Raw genomic sequence first — 19,454 nt, 5'->3', positions numbered from 1 at the left:
AGATAGATAGATAGATAGATAGATAGATAGATAGATAGATAGATAGACAGATAGATAGTCAGAGCTCATCATGTTTCCCAGGTGGCCCAGGGGCTGGCCAGCTGAGCCTGGCCCAGGGTTGATTCTGCACAGGGGCCCATGGAAACCAGAAGACACATCAGATCCCAGCTTGGAGAATGAGCTTAGGGAAGAGCATCCTAGAGGTGGGGGTATTGGAGATGGGCTCAGGGAAAAGTCAGTTAAGAGGTAGCCATTTGAACGGGACAGTGAGTGATTCTACATTCCAGAAAAAGAAAGCCACACACATGACGAGGACTGGAGACAGGATGCTCAGAAGGTTCCGGTTCACTGGAAGATGCTGCCTCCGCTGGGGAGCCTTCCAGGGTGTTTCCTGTTAGAGCTGGGCCTCTCTATCTTTCTGCTACTCCAGCTTATAGGCTGTAGGAGGGTAGCACTGGTCCCACACTTCCAAGCTCCTCTCACCGTTACTAACTGTGGCCTTCCCAGTCACCCACAGATGTCCTGGCAGGGCCTCCATGTTCGACTTCGGCTGCTTCTGATGGTTGTTATGGCTTTGGAGGGGAACGAAGACCAAAAGCCCCTTTAGGATCCTGTGAGATGGGTCAGTTCGCTTGCTGCTAAGCCTGACACCTAGAGTTCTATCCCCCAGAACCACATAAAAACAGAGAGAAGTGACTCCAGTAGGTTGTCCTCTGACCCCCACCAGCATGCCCAAGTACATATATAACCACACACAAACAAATTTAAAAAAAAGTCTCAAACACTGAAGGTCCCTTTCATCTACTAGCCCAAGCCTACCTAGCGTAGCACCTTCCTGACCATGGCTCTACTGTTTTATCTCAGCTTTCTCATCTGTCCATCAAGGCTAGCCCAGCCCTTCCCTTTGAAGGCTGCGAGGATTAAATGAGTTTATCATCTTAAGCCTGCAGGACCCCCAGACCTAGAGTGAGGGCCACGCTGAGTATGTTATTATTATCATTACTCTGGCTGCACTTAGAACTCCTGCGGATCCCATGAGTCAGCCCCCAGGCAGGGCCAACCAGGAGGGGCAGTGCAGGCCAGGCAGGGGCTTGGGCCAAGGAGGAGCGCTTAGCTAGGTCTCTAGCTTCTGCCAGGGACAGCTGACTTTTGGCTTTCCGCAAGTCAGCAACAATAGACCAACAGGAAAGCCAAATAGCTCTGTTCTTTCCCTTTGGAAGCCAAGTCAAAAAAACAGAACACAGGTGTTTGCCCCAGAAATGCTGCTTCTGGGCACGGTGCCCAAGGGAGAGAATCACAGATGTAGAGAAATCACACTCAGACTCTGCCCAGAGGTATGGAAGGGCAGAAGTTGAATTATCAGAACTTCTAGCGACTGAGAGGGTCAGTTATCATTCACCTCCCCCCACTTCCCTGCCTTTCAGGGACAGGGGAGAGAAAAGTAGAGTTCTGGCTCTAGGGGTCTGGGATTAGGTCTGAGCAAGGCTTTGCTCCTGCGCTCTCCCCGTGCGTGAGGCACAGCATTCCCAGCTCCTAGGTCTTCAGAGACGAAGAGAGGCAGAGCTAGACAGAAAGTGGGTCTTGGTTAGAAGGACTGGAGGGGCTCGCAGAGATGCTGGGTTAAGGGTGGGTAGGTTGGGAAGCTTGTTGGGGGTGGGGAGACAGGAGGAGGATAGGGAATGGGCAGCTCTAAAGACAAGAGTGGAAGGGAGTAGGCTGGGATTGAGGCCTTTCCTAACGGCCACATGGGGATAGCCAGAATGCATGGCAGAATGGTTGCCAGAGCAGAGCAGTTAGCGGAGCTGGAACCCGAGGGTAAGTACCCTCTGCTAAGAACGCTGACCTCCCCTGGACCTCAGGAGGAAGTGAAGGAGGGTGTCCCCTGGAAAGAGAGGAGGGACAGGAAGACAGAGAGGCTACTGTGGAGGGATCTGATGCTGGAGTGGGAAAAGGCCTAGCCTGGTCTCACCTTATCCTGGCAGCCCCTAGACCTCCGTGAAACTTCAGCACTGGCCCTCTTAAGCTAAGTGCTGGTCCCTGAGCTCCTCTTAGGTACTGAGGCCAAGCTGTCCAGTCCTTGGGACAAGGCTGAGGGTCTGAGTTTGAGGGTCAGGTCTCTCCAGATCATTATCATCATCAGGCTGGGTAATGACCCTATGGGAGTGGTCCACCCAAGGTCTCAATGAATTAGCAGTGGCTGTCTCCTGAAAGGTGCCCTTCGGCAAGCATGGAGAGGTCTTATGCAAATGACCACCACTGTGGCTCACATGCCTGAAACTAAGAAGGACCACCATCATTGTGCTGTCCTGGGAGGCAGCAGGAGAAGGAAGAACCTTAAGGATGCTATCTCTCCTGAGTGCTCAGTGTAGAGTACAGTACAGGTCAGCACAAGCTCCCCACAGAAGATATGAGTAGGGACTGAGACCCATACAAACCCTGGCTAAGGGCCATTGTGTGTGTGAGTGTGTGTGTGTGTATGTGTGTGTTCATGTGTTTGTGGACATATGTGGGCAGACCAGAGTTTTTTTGCAATTGTTCTTCCACCTCATTTTTTGAGACAGTCTTTTACTGAACATCCAAGCACACACTGATTCAGTGAGACTGGCTGGCCAGCAAGCTTGAGGGATCCTCTTGTCTCTGCCTTCCTAGCTGGGATAATAGTTGCACACTGCAGTGATGGGCATTTATGTGGATGCTGGGCATTGAAATTCAAGCCCTCATGACTAAACTGTCTTGTCTTCCTAGCTGCAAGAACCATCTCCTAAGACTTGGGCCCATGAGGCTTCTGGCAGTCAGGATTCAGGCTCTGGACACAGAGCCAGACAAGTTGGGACCCTCTGCTCACATGTAACATCCACTTCCCGCAGGGCCAAGCCTTGTTGGTAGAGAACATTATGTCCTCTCACTGCTCCTGAGCTGTGTGATCCAGCCCTTTGGACCCACCCTGAATGACTGTCTAGCCCCCTTACCATCCCTTCGCCTGTACATTTGCCCTTTAGGCTACTTGCCCTTCAGTGACTAGAGTATCCGACAATACAGTTAGATCCAGACAGCCTTGAACTGAAAGTCACTTAGGGAGGGGCCTCCCCCCCCCCAAGAGGTTTCCTGGCCTTTGGGCCCCATGTGGAAAGGAACTGCTCCTATTGGTTTGCCTGCAGGCCACCAGATGAGTGGACATGTGGCCCTGGAAGTACCCATGGAGCCTAGAAGAACTGCTGCAGATAGTGTCCTGGAGGTGTCCCACAGAAGACCCGGGGAGGGGGCTGACTACCTAGGCAAGGTGGATACCTGCTTGGCTTAGAGTCCTTGACAGGGGCTCATGTGGCTCAGTCAAGAGACAATGAGGATAAGGCCCCTGAGAGCTTTTAAATGTTGGAATTTAATGTCCAGTTCTGAGAAGGGCTGATGTCACTCAGGGCATTAAAGGATGGGAGGAAGCTATAGTCAGAGTCAGGCTCTCCTTCATCTCAGTAGGACTTGCTTGGACCTGTTTAGCCTGTGAAGTGAGGAGGCCTCATGTGCACACATGAGTGTGTGTGTCTGGTCTCTCACAGGGCCTGAGGGAGGAATGTTTCCAGATTGATGGTGGAGGCAGGACTTTGAGAAAAGACAGGCGGGGGGGGGGGGGGGGGGGGGCGAGGACTGACTTGCTCTCTGGTACCCCTCTGCCCCACTGTGGGAATACCTGAAGAGTCTCAGGCCTCCTTGGGTCTGCTAGGTCTCTTGACATCAGACAGGACACGTCCAGGAGGCTTCTAGGGTAGGAGTGTCCTATCTATGTCTTGGTAGTGCACAGGATAAGAGGAGGCAAAGGGTCAAGAGGCAGAAACTTGTGCTTTTGCTTACCAGGATGTCCAGAGATTCAGGCTAAGACTCCTACACAGAGCTCTGCTTGAAGTGCTGGTGACCATAGTGCCCCGAGTGTCCTGGGCAGTAACAGTGGCATGGAGAGGTCCCATCACAGCCTGCTACCACCCCTTACTCACCCCAATCAGGAGGCATTAAGTGTTTTCGATCTTAAGGGTGGCAGGTACATAGAGTGGGCCCTAGCCTAAAAGCTGTCTTTCTCATCCCAGGGTCAGATCAGGACCATTAGGAAAATGTTCATCTTTTATGTGGTCTCCTTATCATGGTGCCCCGGCCCAACCTCCGAAGATGACTAGTTCATAGTGCTTCAAGTTCTTCTTGGTGTCCAGCCTTAGTCACGCTTGCTGTTGCAATCTGATTCATTTATCAGAAGACAAGTTGAGGGCCCATTATCCTACCACCCAGGCTGACATCACAGAACTTTCCCTGGGGCATGTTCCCATTCCTGGGACTGCCCAGCCAGCACAGGAAATGGCTGGTGTATGAATGTGCCCGTGAGTAAGTAGCTTGGATCCTTCTCCCCCGAGAGTGCTGAAAAGCGACAAAGAAGTGGAACTCTTTGGGTTCCTGGGGTTAGAGTCTGAGAAGGCAGAAACAGGACCTTGTGGAGCTAAGAGAGGGTCAGGAGAGTGACGGGGTAGAACGGCCCGAGTGTAAGTGTTCACCCAAAGTTCAGGGGGGCTGGTGTCTGGGGGCCCAGCTGCGAATGGGCTTGAAATGTTCAGAACCCACAGATGGGATCTGGCTGTGAGAGTAGACAGCGTGAGAGTCCACAAGGTTGGAGTTTAGGATCTAGAGCTGCAAGGCCTGGCCTAAGGTTTCAGACCAGGTACCCAGGGACCAAGCCACACAGCCATAATCAGGACCACTGCGCCCCGGCCCCAGCATTAGCAAGCAGTAAGGGCAGAATTTCCAAAGAACAAGGGTACTGTGGGTCCGAGGCAGACCACTGGGTTGATATCAAGGTCGGGAAGGATGGGTTGGCCCCCTTAACGCACTCACAAGCCCTCAGTCCTCAGCTTGAGGAGTCTGCTCAGAAAGTCACTGCTGTTCCCACCCCCATCATGCCCTTGGGCACACTGGCACTGCCAGGCACTTACTCTGTTAAGGGCCCAGCCCCCAGCCAGGCGCCCGCGGGCTTCCCTATCCCCAGGCAAGGGCACTGAGAGGGAACAAAGGGGCAGTCTCTGCCTTCTCAGACACCCACCCCTGCCTGCCCCTGGCACAGAAGGACCAGGGCCCTGAGGAATCCTGACAGCAAAAGTAGCAACCGCCCCTTTGCCAACATTGCGAGAACCCCACTTCACTGGCCCTCAGCCTGTAGGGATGTGAGGTCCTTTACTTGGGAGTCCCCGAGCACTGAATTCAGGACGCCAGTCCCAGCAGTTAAGCCACCAATGGGTGGCTGAGCCTGGCCCCTCTGTGAGGGTGGGGACTGTTCTGGTGGTCTGCGACTGAGGGGCAGCAAGGAGACGGGGTCAGAGAAGAGCCAGGACAAGAGAGGACCAAGTCCTAGGAGAGGCTGGGCCTGCCCTACCCATCTTGCACCTGTGCCCACCTGATGCAGGCAGAGACGAGGGGATAAGGCATTCTAAAACGGGGGGGGGGGGGCATTGCCCACTGTGGTCCCTGCTCTCCAGAGCCGCTTCCTTGCTCCCAGCTGTAGACTGTAAGACTGGAAGCCCCAACGGAGGCCCGAGCACACCGCTTCCACCTGCCCCCAGCAGGCCTAAGCCCTCACCAGCAAAAGAGGTGCTCACCATGCCAAACACAAGAGGAGTTCCCTGTCCCAGTGAGCTTGGCTCTACTTTCTACTTTTCAAAACAGGGTTTCTCTGGGTAGCCCTGGCTGTACTGGAACCCGATCTGTAGACCAGGCTGGCCTCAGATGCAGATATCCACCTCCTCTGCCTGAGTGCTAGGATTAGAGGTGTGTGTCCCCACTACCCGGCTTGGATTTGCTTTCATTCAGAAGCCCTTGCTGCTACCTCCTGTATTTGAGCACCTCCTGGCCAACGCTAGGCAAGATGAGGCCAACTCTCACAGAAACAGACAACACTGTTCCTGCCTTGTCTTCCCAGGCCCTTACTGAACACCAGGACTCCATTTAAAGAAAAAATAATATTTATTTGCAATATAAACAAAGTCCCGTTGCTGGCTCGGGATATATATATATATGTGTGTGTGTGTGTGTTTGTGTGTGTGTATGTGTATGTATGTGTGTGTGTGTGTGTGTGTGTGTGTATATATATAGGTATGTAGGGTCACAAACTTTCCTTCATAAGATCTTAAATCAAAACTGCCCACCCTCTGGTATACCCTCATTTACACTCTGATCCATGTTTCTGGGTTTTCTTTTTAGAAATGAGAGAGAGTGAGAGAGAGCGAGAGAGGGAGGGAGAGAGAGATGCGGGGGGGGGGGGGGGAGGGAAACCATGAACAGAAGTTTTTTGTTTGTTTGTTTTGTTTTGTTTTTGGTCAATTTCTCAACTGTGGCAAGATTTTAAACTGCTTCCTTAAAGAATCCCTGAAAACCACCCCTGTGAGGTAAGATGTGGCGGTGTGGAGTTCCTGTGGCCTCACTCACTGTCCACTGTGGGTGCGGGTCCCATTAGGACCCCAGCACTTCCTGTTCCTCATGGTGCCTGGTAAGAACCAAGGCTTGAGAAGCAATGAAACCAGAGGAGAGTTAGGGAGTCCGTGGCTTTGTGCTATGGATACTGGGGTGGTGGCCTCACACTCCCACTGGCCAGTCCTTGCCCCACCTGCCCCAGCTCTTGGACCGCAATAGGTGTAAGTTACCTGCAGGTAAAAGGCATGGGCAACACAGGCCAGGGTAGGTGTGCACCTGGACAAGGGGGCTGGGAGTGGACCTAGATGCAATCTACAGCAAAGATGAGGGACTGGGAAGGCTTTACTCAGGCACTGTGAGCCTCTACTCCCAGTTAAGAGACAAAGATGAGGACAGAAGTGGTGGGTAATTTATAAAAGGGCCAGGGCCCAGCCCTCTGAGGGGCTGAACCCAGATGGCTAATGCTACGGCTTGGCACTCCCCTGCAGCACCACCTCCAGTAGGACTTGGCAGAGAGGTCTGCAGGACTCCCAGAAGGTTGGCAGGAGAACAGACAACACAAAGACCACCAGTGCCCACCAGGCTCAGCTCATAGCAACTGGCCCATGCAAATGCGGCACTGAGCTGGCTGGGCCACAGGTATAACCAGGGTCCTGATGCCCGGGAAGCATCAACCCACCCCAAGAATGGCCTGCTGGGGAAACAGACTTTACACATGTGCAAAATGCATTTGGTCAAGTACATGGGGTTTGTCTTTTCCACTGAAACAAAATACACCAATGATTTGCTTTTTGAAACAAGAAACTGAGAACATCTCTCTTTCTCTCTCCCTCCCTCTCTCTCTAAGAAAGGGGTGAAATATTGGTTTATACAACCCGTTGTTGCATTTAGCCTGAAAAATAACACTTTTTGTTAAAAAAAAAAAAGGAAGGAAAGAAGGAAGGAAGGAAGGAAGGAAGGAAGGAAAGGAGGGAAAAGAAAAACCAAGAAGAGCTTGAACACTCTCTGCTCCAGGGAGCTTGGATTTACCTGCCAAAAGTAGCAAACTCAGGTCTGTGGATATGTCTTTAAAAATAGCCAGAATGGCTGAGCCATCAGCAGAATGGATGTCCTGGGGCAGAGACAAGGCCCCGCTGGCCCCCAAGCCGTAAGTCTGAAAGCTGAGGCCAACGCTCACCTCAGCAACATGTCTGGAAAGTTGAAGCCATCTGGCAAGTGCTGTCACAGGCAGCCTTGCTGTGGGCCCTGCACAGGATGGCATGGGAGCCCAGCCACTGTTCAGCCTGGTTCTCTGGACACAGGTGACATCTGTGGGTTCTTCAGGCCAGAGGAGCAGCAGGCTAGGGGCCCCCCCCACCAGGCCCTGCGGAGGGCTGGGAGACCCTGGTGCTGCACACGTCAGTGCATCAGGCCTCACGTGGACTCGAGCGTGTTGATCGGGAACAGGTTATGGTTGGTGGGTGTGGAGAAGTAGAGCTGCTCACTGGGTGTGTGGTTGTCGCACGGGCTGCTGAGCCCCAGCGTCCGCTCAAAGTCCAGCAGCTGCCCCATGAAGTTGAAGTTAGGCGAGATGTTAGACTTTTTCCTCTTAACGAAGTCATAGGCGTCGTTGAGGGACAGGTTCATCTTTTGCATCAGGTAGGCTACAGTAACTGTCACTGAACGGCTGATGCCTGCTAGGCAGTGCACCAAGACACCACACTTCTTGGAGCGGGCTTCATCTGAAACATAGGGACATGGGTCAGAGTAGAGCTATCTCCAAGCAACCCCCAAGACAGATGGGTCACAAAGAAGGGCAGAGGCACAGAGGAGAGCTTAGCGGCTGGCTAGCATAGGCAGATGCTTTAAGGACCTGATAAAGCCCAGCATGGACAAGGTGCTGGGGTACAATACTATGCTACAGCTGAGCCCCTGACCGCCAGTGGGCCTCAGTGCCCTCCACTATGCAGCCTGATTTAGAGAGACAGAGTTTCTCTGGGTAGCCATGGCTGTCCCAGAACTCACTCTGTAGACCAGGCTGGCCTTGAACCCAGAGAGCTGCCTGCTTCTGCCTCCTGGACTGCTGGAATGAAAGGTCTGCCCTACCACTGCCCAGGTATTGTCAGTGCTTTTGTAGGAACCCGATGCAAGGGGGTTCACCAAGCACAAATTACTGTCACCCCTGGGATCACTTCTAGTCCCACATGGCCGAAAGTGGTACACAGGGTGTCACCCACATCCTCCTGATGACACCACAGCCAGTCAGCCCGTCGAGTCAAAGAGAAAATGGATGCAGAAATGAAGCAACAGGGCACACAGAGGGTCCTTCCACTCCACACCCCCTCCCTGGGGGACTCCCAGCACATCCTGGGATGAGGGCTTGGAGCAGGCACCTGTGGAAAGAAGTGGGCAGCCAGGCCCAGCATGGCCACGTACTGTACCCACTCAGTCTCCTAGGTCTTAACTCCAGCTCCTGAAGACCCAGGGACGAGAATAACATCTCCGGCCATGGGCAGTCCCTTTCCTCCCTGCACCCTTCTAGGCTCCTCCAGGGCCACCAAGGGCACCTCCACCTGAGACAGTGTGAACTCTACAAATACTGACTGAGCTACTCAATAGTGTTACCAGGGTCTTCTCCCCTAGACCCCACAGCAGTCGCTTCTTTCTGTACAACTCCTAGGGACCTGAGCTAACAGGAGACAGCCGCAGGCTCCTTATGATGCCTGCCTCCAAGCTTCCTGGGCCAGGGACACAGCTGACAACTGATATTTTCCTGTAGGATACATTCACCAGTTATTCTTTATTGTCCCTCGCCTGGCCAAGATCTCCTCGTCACCTCTGTTCATCTAGGAGACCTACTCTTAAGCAAACAGTAGGACTGGCAGCCTGGCTGACCGCTCCTGGTACTAGGGGCAGGACAGGTGGCAGATATGGCTGACTTTGTGACAGGAGTCAAGTGGCCTGACTTTGAAATTTGGGAAAGGGGTGAGGGAAAAGCCCTCAGAATGACACTGTAGGGTCACTCCCAGATGACCCACACTGAAACTTTCCTTAGAAGCTTTGAGAGTGTGGCTCAGTCCTGTGTGGGGGGCTGATTCCTTCACTTATCATATCTGGGAACCTTCCCTCACACCTCTGCATCCTGTACTCTTTCCTTGTTTCTCACCCAGAAATGGAGGATAGCTTTTAAGAATGAAACCATCCACAAGTCAGGCTTTAGTCCTGAGCAACCTGGGGTGCTTCTCTCTGTACCTTCCCTTTTTGTGGGAGCCCAAATGCTGAAGCAGCACCTCCAGAGTGCTTCTGGGGCAGGGCTGGAAGCTCTAGGCAGCCCCTCCCCCAGACCTCAGCTTCCTTCCTTCCTCCCAGCCCTGGCACCTAGTTTTGGTTCCCAGTAAGCGGATGAGGCGGGGGAAGCCTCCCACTTCCTGTTGTTAAAGTTAGCCCAGCCCAGCTGACACTAAACGCCCTCAGCTGGACACAGTGGCCATCAATCTGGAAAACACGGCCCAGGTCCTCCCTCACCCTGACACTGGAGGCTGGGCAGAAACAGAAGTAGCAGGCTCAGAGAGCACAAGGTTTATGTTTATCCCGAGCCTGTGTCCTTTGCTGGCTGCCTGGTTAAGACCTGAGGCCAGAAGAGATGACCTCCAGGCCAGCTGGCCAAGGAGGAAGCAGGAGGAGGAGCCTGAGTCAGCTGAGGTCGGGGACAGAGGCCTTCCTCAAGCTGCCTCCACCTTCTCTATGTAGGCAGCTAAGAGCATCTGGATCCCATAGAGGCACTTGAGGGCATCCCATATCTAAAACACCGTGTCAGTTTAGGGTCAATCTGGTTCCCTGGGCTATCTCTCCTAGCCCTTTCTGAAGCATAACAAAGCCAAAAGAGGCATCGTGACAGCCCCATCCTGCAGAGACACATGTGCCGAGGCGTGATGGAGAACAAGTGAGACCCGTGGGAGTTTGTGAGCTGTGATGTTTCAGCTTGCTACACTTGAAACTACAGCAAAGCCAGAAAAACATAGGTTGGACCAGAGAGTCCAATAGGTACTCAGAGCTGGGGGTAGTCCAGGATTCAGGGGACTGCTCAGGTCCTAACAGGTAGAGGGGCCCGAGGGGCTCCGTGAGTCACTGCAAGCATGGGTACACCCACAGGCACATGCCAGCACACGCAGAGCACACACAGGTCTTGACAGGCCCAGAGGTACCCAGCTGGGGAGGGGCGACACCCAGCGTCCCTCACACACCTTGCCTCGCCCACCCACCCACCCACCTTGCCCAGACAAAGACACCTACCAATGAAGCTGATGGCCTCAGGGAAGAACTGAGAGAGGTTCTGGCTCCAGTGGTCAGAGATGGGGATTTGCTTGTAGGTGAACTCGCCACCATGCTCAAAGGCGTTGGGCAGGTTGGGTGTAACATTGAGGATATATTTGATGCCGTACTTGCCAAGTACATCCAGGTTGGTAGAGTCCTTGGCACAGCCGAGGTAGAGGTAGGGCAGGATCTGGACCGGAAAGGCTGGCTGGCTGGATGGCACAGGGCTGCCATCCGACTCAGTGGCACTGCTGGGCAGCTCTCGGTCTGACTCGCCATCTGAGCAGTCAGAACTGATACGCAGGCCCCCCAGGCCCAGCACGGAGGTGGGTGGCGAGCCACTCGGGGAGGACGAGCTGTCCACATTAGTCTCACAATGCTCTGAGTATTCCGTCTGGAACTTGTTGAAACCACCTGTGGTCAGGGTGAGATTGGGGGGGGGGGCAGAGGGGTCTGGTGAGTCCAGATGGGCCACAAAAGACTATTAATGGCCAGGACTCTCCATGTCAAAGGCCACACACAACATGTCCATGTCAAAAGACAATGTGACCATGCCAAATACATCACATATGTACCCACTCATACGTTCTGGCCATCTAAACTATTACCACTTCACAAATAAGGGAACTGGGGTCTCAGCTTTGAGCCCGTTCCATAACCGTTAAAGTATACTGGCCCTATCACTTGATATAGAGCACCTGAGGACAGGTACCAGTTCATTCCTCTTCCATAGCTCCCACATACACCAACACACCCGAGTGCTCAGTAGTGGCTAATGGGCAAAGAAAGGCCAGCAATCCCACCACATGCCAACACCTGTAGGCCAGCAAACCCCTATTCCAAAGAGAAAGGAGCCAGAACACATATGGGCCAGTCAGAGGCAGAGCTCAAGCACTCAAGCAACCACACTTGGGGAGGGTGTTGTGAAGTCCTTTTCCCCAGCAAGAGGGGAAATGGGTACTGGCGACGCACTTTTCTCTGGAGCCCTTCCTCAGCACAAACACCCCAAACACTGCATGTGACCCAAACGGAGGGGCCATGGGGGCTACACAAGGACAGGAGAGACAAGGAGCACCATGCAGCTAGACATGGCCCTGCGGCACCCGAGGGTGCCGCAGGACTCCCCTCCCCTCCCAGCCTGTCTGCTGCCAGCAAGAGGCCATTTTGGAATGTTAATTGGAAACACCGGCTGCAGCCAATAGCTTCCCTTACCCCCCGGCAGGCAGGCTGCTGCCTCCCCCTTCTGTAAACTCAGGGGCAGCGAACTGAGGACCACTCCCCACCCCTCAACACACACACACCTGGGCCACTGTCCACACATCTGCCAAAGTGCCTCCAAGAAGCCGCGATCCTGATTGATAGGGGCCATACAGAGATCCCAGAGAAACCAATATAAACGGGTCCCATGCACAGGAGTGTGGGTGATACTGTGAAAGGTGCCTTCCCGATCTTAAGCTTACTAATGACACAAATGCCAGGCTAGCCTGTGGGCCCTGTTCCTTTCTGGGTTCCAGCAGCGATCTCTCCCCTTCCTCTGAGCTCAGCTGGAGCCTGTGCGCTGTTGTCTACCCATCAACAGAGAAAAAAATAAATAAATAGGAAAGGAAAAGTTTGTTTCAGCCATTGAATGGTGCTAAAAAAGAGGACACAGATTGGGTTCCCTGTGCCTGGCTAAATCAACACCTTAGGGGATGGCTCCCAGAAGGGCGGATTCGGACCAGGGGCGACGTGGCGCCCGGCCTGGCCAAGCGAGTGGAAAGGAAACAGCCTGCAGCTAGGGCGCCAGGGAGCAGCGGCACAGCCCCAATGCCGTCTGGGGTTTAGGTTCTGCCCTTACCTTGGAGGTAGTAGGCCTGGCAGCCGTCGTCTCGTAGCTTCTGCAGGAGCAGGCCGAGAACTGAGGCGGGGGCGCCGGGCTCGGGCTGCCACTCAGCCGTGGCCTCGTCGTAGAGCAGCACGGTGGCCGCCTTGCAGCGCGTGGCGAAGCGCTCCTTGTCGGCATGGTTGGGAATGATGGAGCGGATGGGCAGGTTGCCTTTGCGCAGGCGGCGCAGCATGAGACCCGGGATGGCCAGGTTGATGGCCGTCTCAATGTGCGACGATTCGAAGAGCTCGTGCGGCCGGCAATCCAGCAGCAGCAGGGACGCGCCACCGCGCGCCTCCAGCTCCTCCTGCAGCCACTCGGCGCTCTTGCAGGGCATGGCCCCCGCTCCCGTCGTCGCTCCCGCTCCGATGCCTGCGCCGGACCCAGATCCCGCACCGGGCTCCGACCCCGCCCGGGTGCCCCCAGCCGCCGCCGCCGCCCCCGAAGTCGACATGTGCACCCGCACTGGGGGCCCGCGGAGCTGGTTTTTCATGGGGATCCCGGGGCCGGGGCCGGGGCCGGGCAACCCAGCCCTGGGACGGCGCCCCGGCCGCGCTGGCCCCAGCCGCGTCTCCGGGCGCCCGCCTCCCGCTGAGCCGCGCGCCCGCCGCCCCGGCCTCCCAGCCTCCGGCCTCAGTCCCGCCCGGCCGGCCCTCCGCGCGTGCCGCGGCCTGACAGCCCCAATTAAACCGCGGCTCCGGCGGCCGCGCGCCCGGGCGTCCTCCGGGAGGCGGGGCCGTGAGGCCGGCGCCCGGGCTTAAAGGCACCGCGCCTCCGCAGCCCCTCCCCCGCAAGCGGCGCGGGAGCGCCCTCGGCCGGCTCCTGCGGTCCCGCCTAGCTAGGACCTGGCTACCACCTGCCCAGGGGGGCGAGTCAAGGCGGCCTCGCAGATCCCCTCTGGCTGAGCGCCTAGATCTGTGCCCTGCAGAAAGGCTGCATTGGGACCCCACCTAACATTTACAGGAGCAGAATTTCTTTAGGATTGGAGTGTGTGGGGCGGTCACCCGGAGCCAATCTTCCCTCCTCTTGTCTGTTATCCTCATTCATTCTCTGATCGCGTTCATTCAACAAATGAAAACTGAATTCCTACTATGTGTCCTGCTCTGTTAGGCGGTCTTAGTTTCAGATGACCGCATCATCCTCCCCTGATGGTTATAAGTTCCAGACCTGAGTTGGAGGGTCTGCTGAGATCTGCTGAGGGTATCATCACCTAGGTGACTTAGGGGATGGTTCAAGGACCGCTCTCACACACCGCAAGCAAAACTAGAGGAATTCTGAAAGGATCATCCCTGGGTAAGGGAACGCGAGCACTTTAAGAAAGCTTTTACAAGTGCGGTGGTGACTAGCGCGGAGTGAAGCGCCACGTGACTTTCCCACTGGGGCGGGTAGGAGGGAGGGAGCGCTCCATAATCAGCTTCCCTTCACCTACCTCTCTGCATGCACCAATCAACTTTCGCGGTAGGCGGGCACGCGCTCGGCAGAGAGTCAATCGCCGCCGAAAGAGGGTGCGGGAAAGGAGGCGGGTCCACCCAGATGAAAGTGGGCGGGGTCTCGCCCAGCGTGGTGTTCAGGCTCTCAGGTGGGTGGGGCTAAGGAGGTAAATGGATCTGCAGGTAGGTCTCAAACAAAGGCGCTGGACTCCGGCGGCAAGCGTGCCTTGTACCTACCGCGCATTTTTGACTGTACCAAGGCGGTCTTTCCTTGGAGGAAGTTGTTCCTCCCAAGCCCTGGGTGCATTCGCTTTAACAGACAGGGTAGCCTAACATGAAACTTAGTCCCTCACTCTGTCCCGGGCTAGTGATCTCGGAGTCATCTTGACCCCAACCCGAGATTGCGGTGTCAGTGGTGTCCGGTTGGGCTGCAGTTTCAGTCCCCATCTCCCACTTACAGGGCTTTTTTCTCAGCTGCAGGAGCTCTCTTCTACATTCTCTTTCAGAAAGGTCACAGTAGGGCAGCTAAGGATGGCCTTCTTAGGACGGGTTGTAGATGTGAAGAACTGCACTGGACACTGCTTGTAGACAGCTTCCGAGTCCCAGTGGTAAGTCCCTATATGTCCTGCCCCTTCGTGATGTGTGGTAAATCCTGAGTACCATTCTCCCTTCTTGGTCTCAGTTTTGCCAAGAGCTAATTCAGGTGAGCAGTGGTGACAGGGTTTCTCTGTGTACAGGATTCTCTAGGTAGCCCAGGCTGGCCGTGAACTCAAGAGATTGCCTGGTGCCTCTGGCCTCTGCCTCCCAAGTGTTAAGATTAAAGGTATGAACCACCACCTCTCAGCCAGCTTCTTTTCATTTAAAAAAAAAAAAGACTTAAGTGTTTTCTCTACTTGTATGTCCATGTATCACAGAGGCCAGAAGAGAGTATAGGATCCCACAGAACTAGAATTACAGATGGTTGTAATTACAGCACCACGTGGTGCTGGGAATCAAACCCAGAGACCTTTCTCTTTGGGAGAAAGATGAGTTTAGTGCCTCTCCTTAGATGATTTCATGATTTACTAACAAGCTGTTAGGGAGACACTTCCAGAGGGGCAGGCCAGAGTCACATTAGTAAGAGTCTCCTGCTGTCCTCAAGCAAGGCTGGGTTCCATTGTGTGCAGGCACGCTTGCTTCTGAGAATGGAGTACCAGGTTCCTACCAAAACAAACAAAAACAAACAAACATCTCTTTCAAGGGCCTTCTCACAGTATCTTTGAGGGAGGTTCACAGGTACTGGGTGTCCATTCAGAACCAAGGTTTTCAGAACCTTCTGAGGTTCTTGGAATGAGAGGTGGAGGGAATTAGGCTGGGTTCTGTCCAGTGGTGACTCCATTGAAAGAGACACATTTTGGGTGCACCCATATTTCCACCCCATGACCTAGAGAAAGGCTAGGGGCCCTGCCATTCCTTACATTAGCTTTTCCCCTCTGGAGTCCCTCGAAGGGACACACATCTGCAGGATGCTGGGAACTGGAGATGGTTCTGGGTGGGGGTGGGGTGTACTCAGGAGGAATGGAAAAAGCATCAGAGTTTGGATGAGGGAGACCATATGGGGAGGGGTTGACTGTGGAGACAAAGGGCTGGGACAAAGAAGAGCAAAAGCAGCTTGTGGGATGCTGGCAGGATCAGGACCTCCATCACCCACTCAGGCTGGAGCAAAGCCCCAAAACCTTGGTTCTGAATGGACACCCAGTACCTGTGAACCTCCCTCAAAGATACTGTGAGAAGGCCCTTGAAAGAGATGTTTGTTTGTTTTTGTTTGTTTTGGTAGGAACCTGGTACTCCATTCTCTTTAGTCCCTCTTGCATCTCACAGAAGTGCCTAGCTTACCAAGATGTCCCTGAGGGAAAGGAAGAGCAAAGGCTTCCCTCACAGATCTGTATCCTTGGGATAAGCAGACCCCAGAAGGTGGTATGCAGGTGGGTTTACTTTAGCTCTTTGCAGTCAGAGCTTCTTCCACACTTCCAGACCTTTGTACCATTGCGACAGCAATTCTAAAGGAGATCGCAACAAACACATCTGCTTGCCCCACATAGGAAGCTTATGACAAACTAAAGTATGGACACCACCAAAGTTCAACTTGGTGAACCATGAGTTTTATTGGGGTTACTTACAGGAGCAGAAATGACTCAAAGACAGCTGTGTCACCAAAGCCCACTCCAGCAAAGGTGAGAGTTCACAAAAGCTGGGAACATGGAGCCCACTGCACAGCCTGCAGGCATCTCAACAGGTCGGAGAGTGTGCTTTCCAAGTGACTCAGTTGTTCTAGCCCTCTTCCAGGTAGCTCAGCTGGTTTCTGCTGCTTCCAGGCAGCTAGCTGTTCTGATCTCAAAAGTCTTCTTTACCTTTCCCCTCTGGTCTTCCTAGACAGCTGCTCAGCTTTTATCGCTTACTCTGACTGGGAGGGGCCAAGTGAATCTGGTCGGTGTCAGGGACTTCCTGAAGCTATTTTGAGTTTTTTACCTTCCTGTTTAAGTAGCTTCCCTGCAGGATGGAGTATTTTAATCCTACAGGACACTCTTACACAACAACCATAGACTACAAAAATGTAGACTTTTTTTTTTGCCCCTAGCCTTTGTCTGCTCTCTGATCTCAGCTTAGGTATCCCTGACCAGAAGCTTCCTCTGATCCAGCTGCTGTGAGCTTCCAGGACCCTTGACCCCATCTGGTCTCCATTCCATCACAGCTGCCAGGCAACACCCCTACAGACTTCTTCAGTCTGGATGCCCAGTGGCATCTCTGGTCACCCACTTCCTCTGTCCCAGTCTCATCCCTAATTACCTGGAACCCGCGAGGCACGTTTGAAGCTGCCTTCCCTGTGTGTGCACTTTCAACCCAGAATGACGGAGGAAGACAAGCCTGACCATGATGCGGGGCATTTCCTAACTTTTGCTGTTTCTAGGAGGAGCTGCAGATCCCCAAGAACAGATGTGAACTGGTGTGAACCTGCTTCTTCCCCTCTGCTCCCCTAGCCCCTGTGTGGCTTGGCGACTCCGCTGCTGTGCCAGTTTAAGCATCTTCTGTGCTTAAACAGAAAAGTATGCTTTAAACAGACTTCCTCTGGTGCTTGAGAATTTCTTCAAGATGGACCATTATGTTCTGAGTGGCATGACCTGCAGGGAGGGGTCACTTGGGTCACTTTCTTGTCCTCCAAAGATGCTAGATGTATTTAGGGTGAATTTGAATTCCTATTTACATTCTCTTTCTCCTTTCTGCAACCCCTCCATCTTTGTTTCTTGTTTGTGTTTGTTTTTTGAGACAAGATATCTCTTTCGTAGTCTGGGTTAGAGCCCAGACTGGCTTCAAATAACAATTCCTGTTTCAGCCTCCTGATTACTGGACCTATAGGTGTATCTTGTGATTCCAGCTAAGAGAGTTGGCTTCTGAGCAGTCCTGTCTCCCATCACCTATGAGAAGTGAGCGGGGCTAGGGCAGTGAGAACAGTGCGTCAATGATTCCTGCTGCTGTTGGCACAGCCACCCTGTGCCCGGTGAAGCTCCCCATGCCACCACTGGAAACTCGCTCGCTTTGCTTGCCCTTGAGCCTTGGTCAGTTTGCTCAGTCCTTGGTGGGTCACTCACCTGGGGAGGTGATGTCCAGACAAGTAGGCCAGGAGTGATCTGTGAAAGACTAGTCCTTAACAGAACTCTTGCCACATGCTCATATGTTTTTTCTATATACACATATACATTCAAGAACACACAACACAGCCCCCAAGACATGGATCTACCTATGAGACACACACACACATCTCATAGATACGTATCATAGGTATATACCACAGGCACCTAAGTGCATGTAGAAAAGATAGACTATGTGTACATACATTGTTATATGCATACACGTACCCAGTCCCCCTCTCTGGCATTTGCTGCTCCTGTTAGGGCAGACAGGCCAGAGGGGCTGTCCCACCAACCCAGTGGGAACTACACTCCTACCCCAACCCCCACTCACCAGACTCATTGTCTCCTATTGGCTAGTTCTAAGGTCTCAGTGGTTTAAAGTTCTTAAAGACTCTACCCTTGGCTTTCCCCCTGCCTTCCTCCTGGTCTCAAATGATAGTCCTAGGGCACAGGGTAGCTGGGAGCCACATCTGCCCAGATGTGTGGGCAGAGCAGGTGAGAATGCAGAGCCTTGGGGAACAAATAACTAGAGCAAGAGATAGGGCCATGTCCAGGTCAGAGCACAGGACGTGATGGCCCTGGGAAATCTGTGGGAATCTGATCACCAAAGCTGCCTTGAAAAAGCAAAGAGGAGAGAGAAAAAAGCCATGTCTTAGGCTAGCCTTTCACCTGCTCCTTCTCAAACACTTCGGGAGAGCCTTCTTTGTGCTGGGAAAGATACAAGACAGAGGAATGGGCATTCAGGTAAGATCAGATGAATGTAAGTCCTCCTTACCCAGAAGAACAGGGCAGAACCTCTTTACATGGAATCCCCATGATCACTCACTCTGAGAGTATGCCTTTCTCAGCCACAGGCTCCATCTCCAGAGGCCAGTCTGAGAATGGAAAATAGGAGGCAGGAGACTGCATGGGGCAGCCATCCATGTTTTACTCCATGCAGACATTACTAGTCAATTGCAGTACTTCTTGCTAAGCCAGACCCTGGCTTCACCTTCTTTACAGCAAACATTACCAGGCCAAATAATTATGATAGGAAAAAGAACATAAAACCTATTTGCAGCTAGTCCTGGTGACACAAGTCTGTAGTCTCCAGCTATCCAGGAGGCTGAGGTGGGGGGCTCACAAGACCTGACTAGACTATAGAGTGAACTGTAGGACAGCTCGGGCAACTTAGTGAGAACTTGGCTGAAAAATAAAAAGTAGGGGCTGGTGAAGTGGCTCATGTGATATAGGCACTTGATGCTGAGGTTAGGAGTATGTATGTGTCGGATCCCTGGGACTCACGTGACAGAAGTGGAGAACGATTCTCACAGTTGTCCTCTGACTCCGTACTCAGGCCCTGGTACTGCAAAAACAAACCTTCTTCTCTCAAACCTCACCAGTCTCATCCCCTCTGCTGGAATTACATATCTATTCCACAATGCCCATCACATCTCTAGTTCCTGAGGGGCCCCCTGTTCAGGCAGTTTTTCTGCCTGGTCACAGTAGGATCTGTTCAAAGCTCCAAACTGTCCCTTATAGGGTCCAGCAGTTCCCATCCTTTACCCATTTAAAGACAGTTGGTCCCTTTGGGTCTGGTCCCTTTCATCCCTACAGTCCTGCCAGCCACTGTCAAGCCAGGCCCACCTGCCATCCCAAATTCTTGGTCTCTCTGAGAAGATAGGGACTGTCTGGCTGGTCAGCTCCGGGTCAGTGAGGCCTGTGCTGCCCTCTTTCCATGGCATCTCTTGCTTTCACCTTCTCAGCCCTGCGATGGCCCTA

The 19,454-nt window shown here is 53.4% G+C and overlaps 1 protein-coding gene across 2 annotated transcripts; it reads right to left on the bottom strand.

Moving 5' to 3' along the window:
- Positions 1–5,972: 5,972 nt before the first annotated feature.
- On the bottom strand, positions 5,973–13,088 carry Dusp7 (dual specificity phosphatase 7). 2 transcript variants are annotated; one of them, XR_003709913.1, is made up of 4 exons: positions 12,569–13,088; positions 10,711–11,145; positions 6,715–8,159; positions 5,973–6,631 (listed from the first exon to the last, which is right to left on the bottom strand). XR_003709913.1 is itself a non-coding variant. In XM_028756722.1 (3 exons), the coding sequence occupies exons 1-3, from the start codon at positions 13,086–13,088 to the stop codon at positions 7,852–7,854; spliced, it is 1,263 nt and encodes a 420-aa protein (XP_028612555.1). In that variant the 3' UTR covers positions 5,973–7,851. The 2 variants fall into 2 exon arrangements, 1 of the variants encoding a protein (XP_028612555.1); XM_028756722.1 differs by having other exon boundaries at positions 5,973–8,159.
- Between the last annotated feature and the right edge of the window lie 6,366 nt (positions 13,089–19,454).

This window comes from Grammomys surdaster, unplaced genomic scaffold (genome assembly GCF_004785775.1).
Source record: "Grammomys surdaster isolate TR1022 unplaced genomic scaffold, NIH_TR_1.0 126131, whole genome shotgun sequence".
NCBI classification, from domain to species: domain Eukaryota; kingdom Metazoa; phylum Chordata; class Mammalia; order Rodentia; family Muridae; genus Grammomys; species Grammomys surdaster.
Note: the sequence above shows the minus strand (reverse complement) of the source record. Positions and strands in the feature narration are given on the sequence as shown.

Excerpts from the sequence above, each read along its gene's own strand:
- Dusp7 (XM_028756722.1), bottom strand. The coding sequence starts at position 13,088 with ATGAAAAACCAGCTCCGCGGGCCCCCAGTGCGGGTGCACATGTCGACT. Across the intron at positions 11,146-12,568 it reads CCAGGCCTACTACCTCCAAG|GTGGTTTCAACAAGTTCCAG; the intron begins GTAAGGGCAGAA and ends CCCTGACCACAG. Across the intron at positions 8,160-10,710 it reads TGAGGCCATCAGCTTCATTG|ATGAAGCCCGCTCCAAGAAG; the intron begins GTAGGTGTCTTT and ends CCTATGTTTCAG.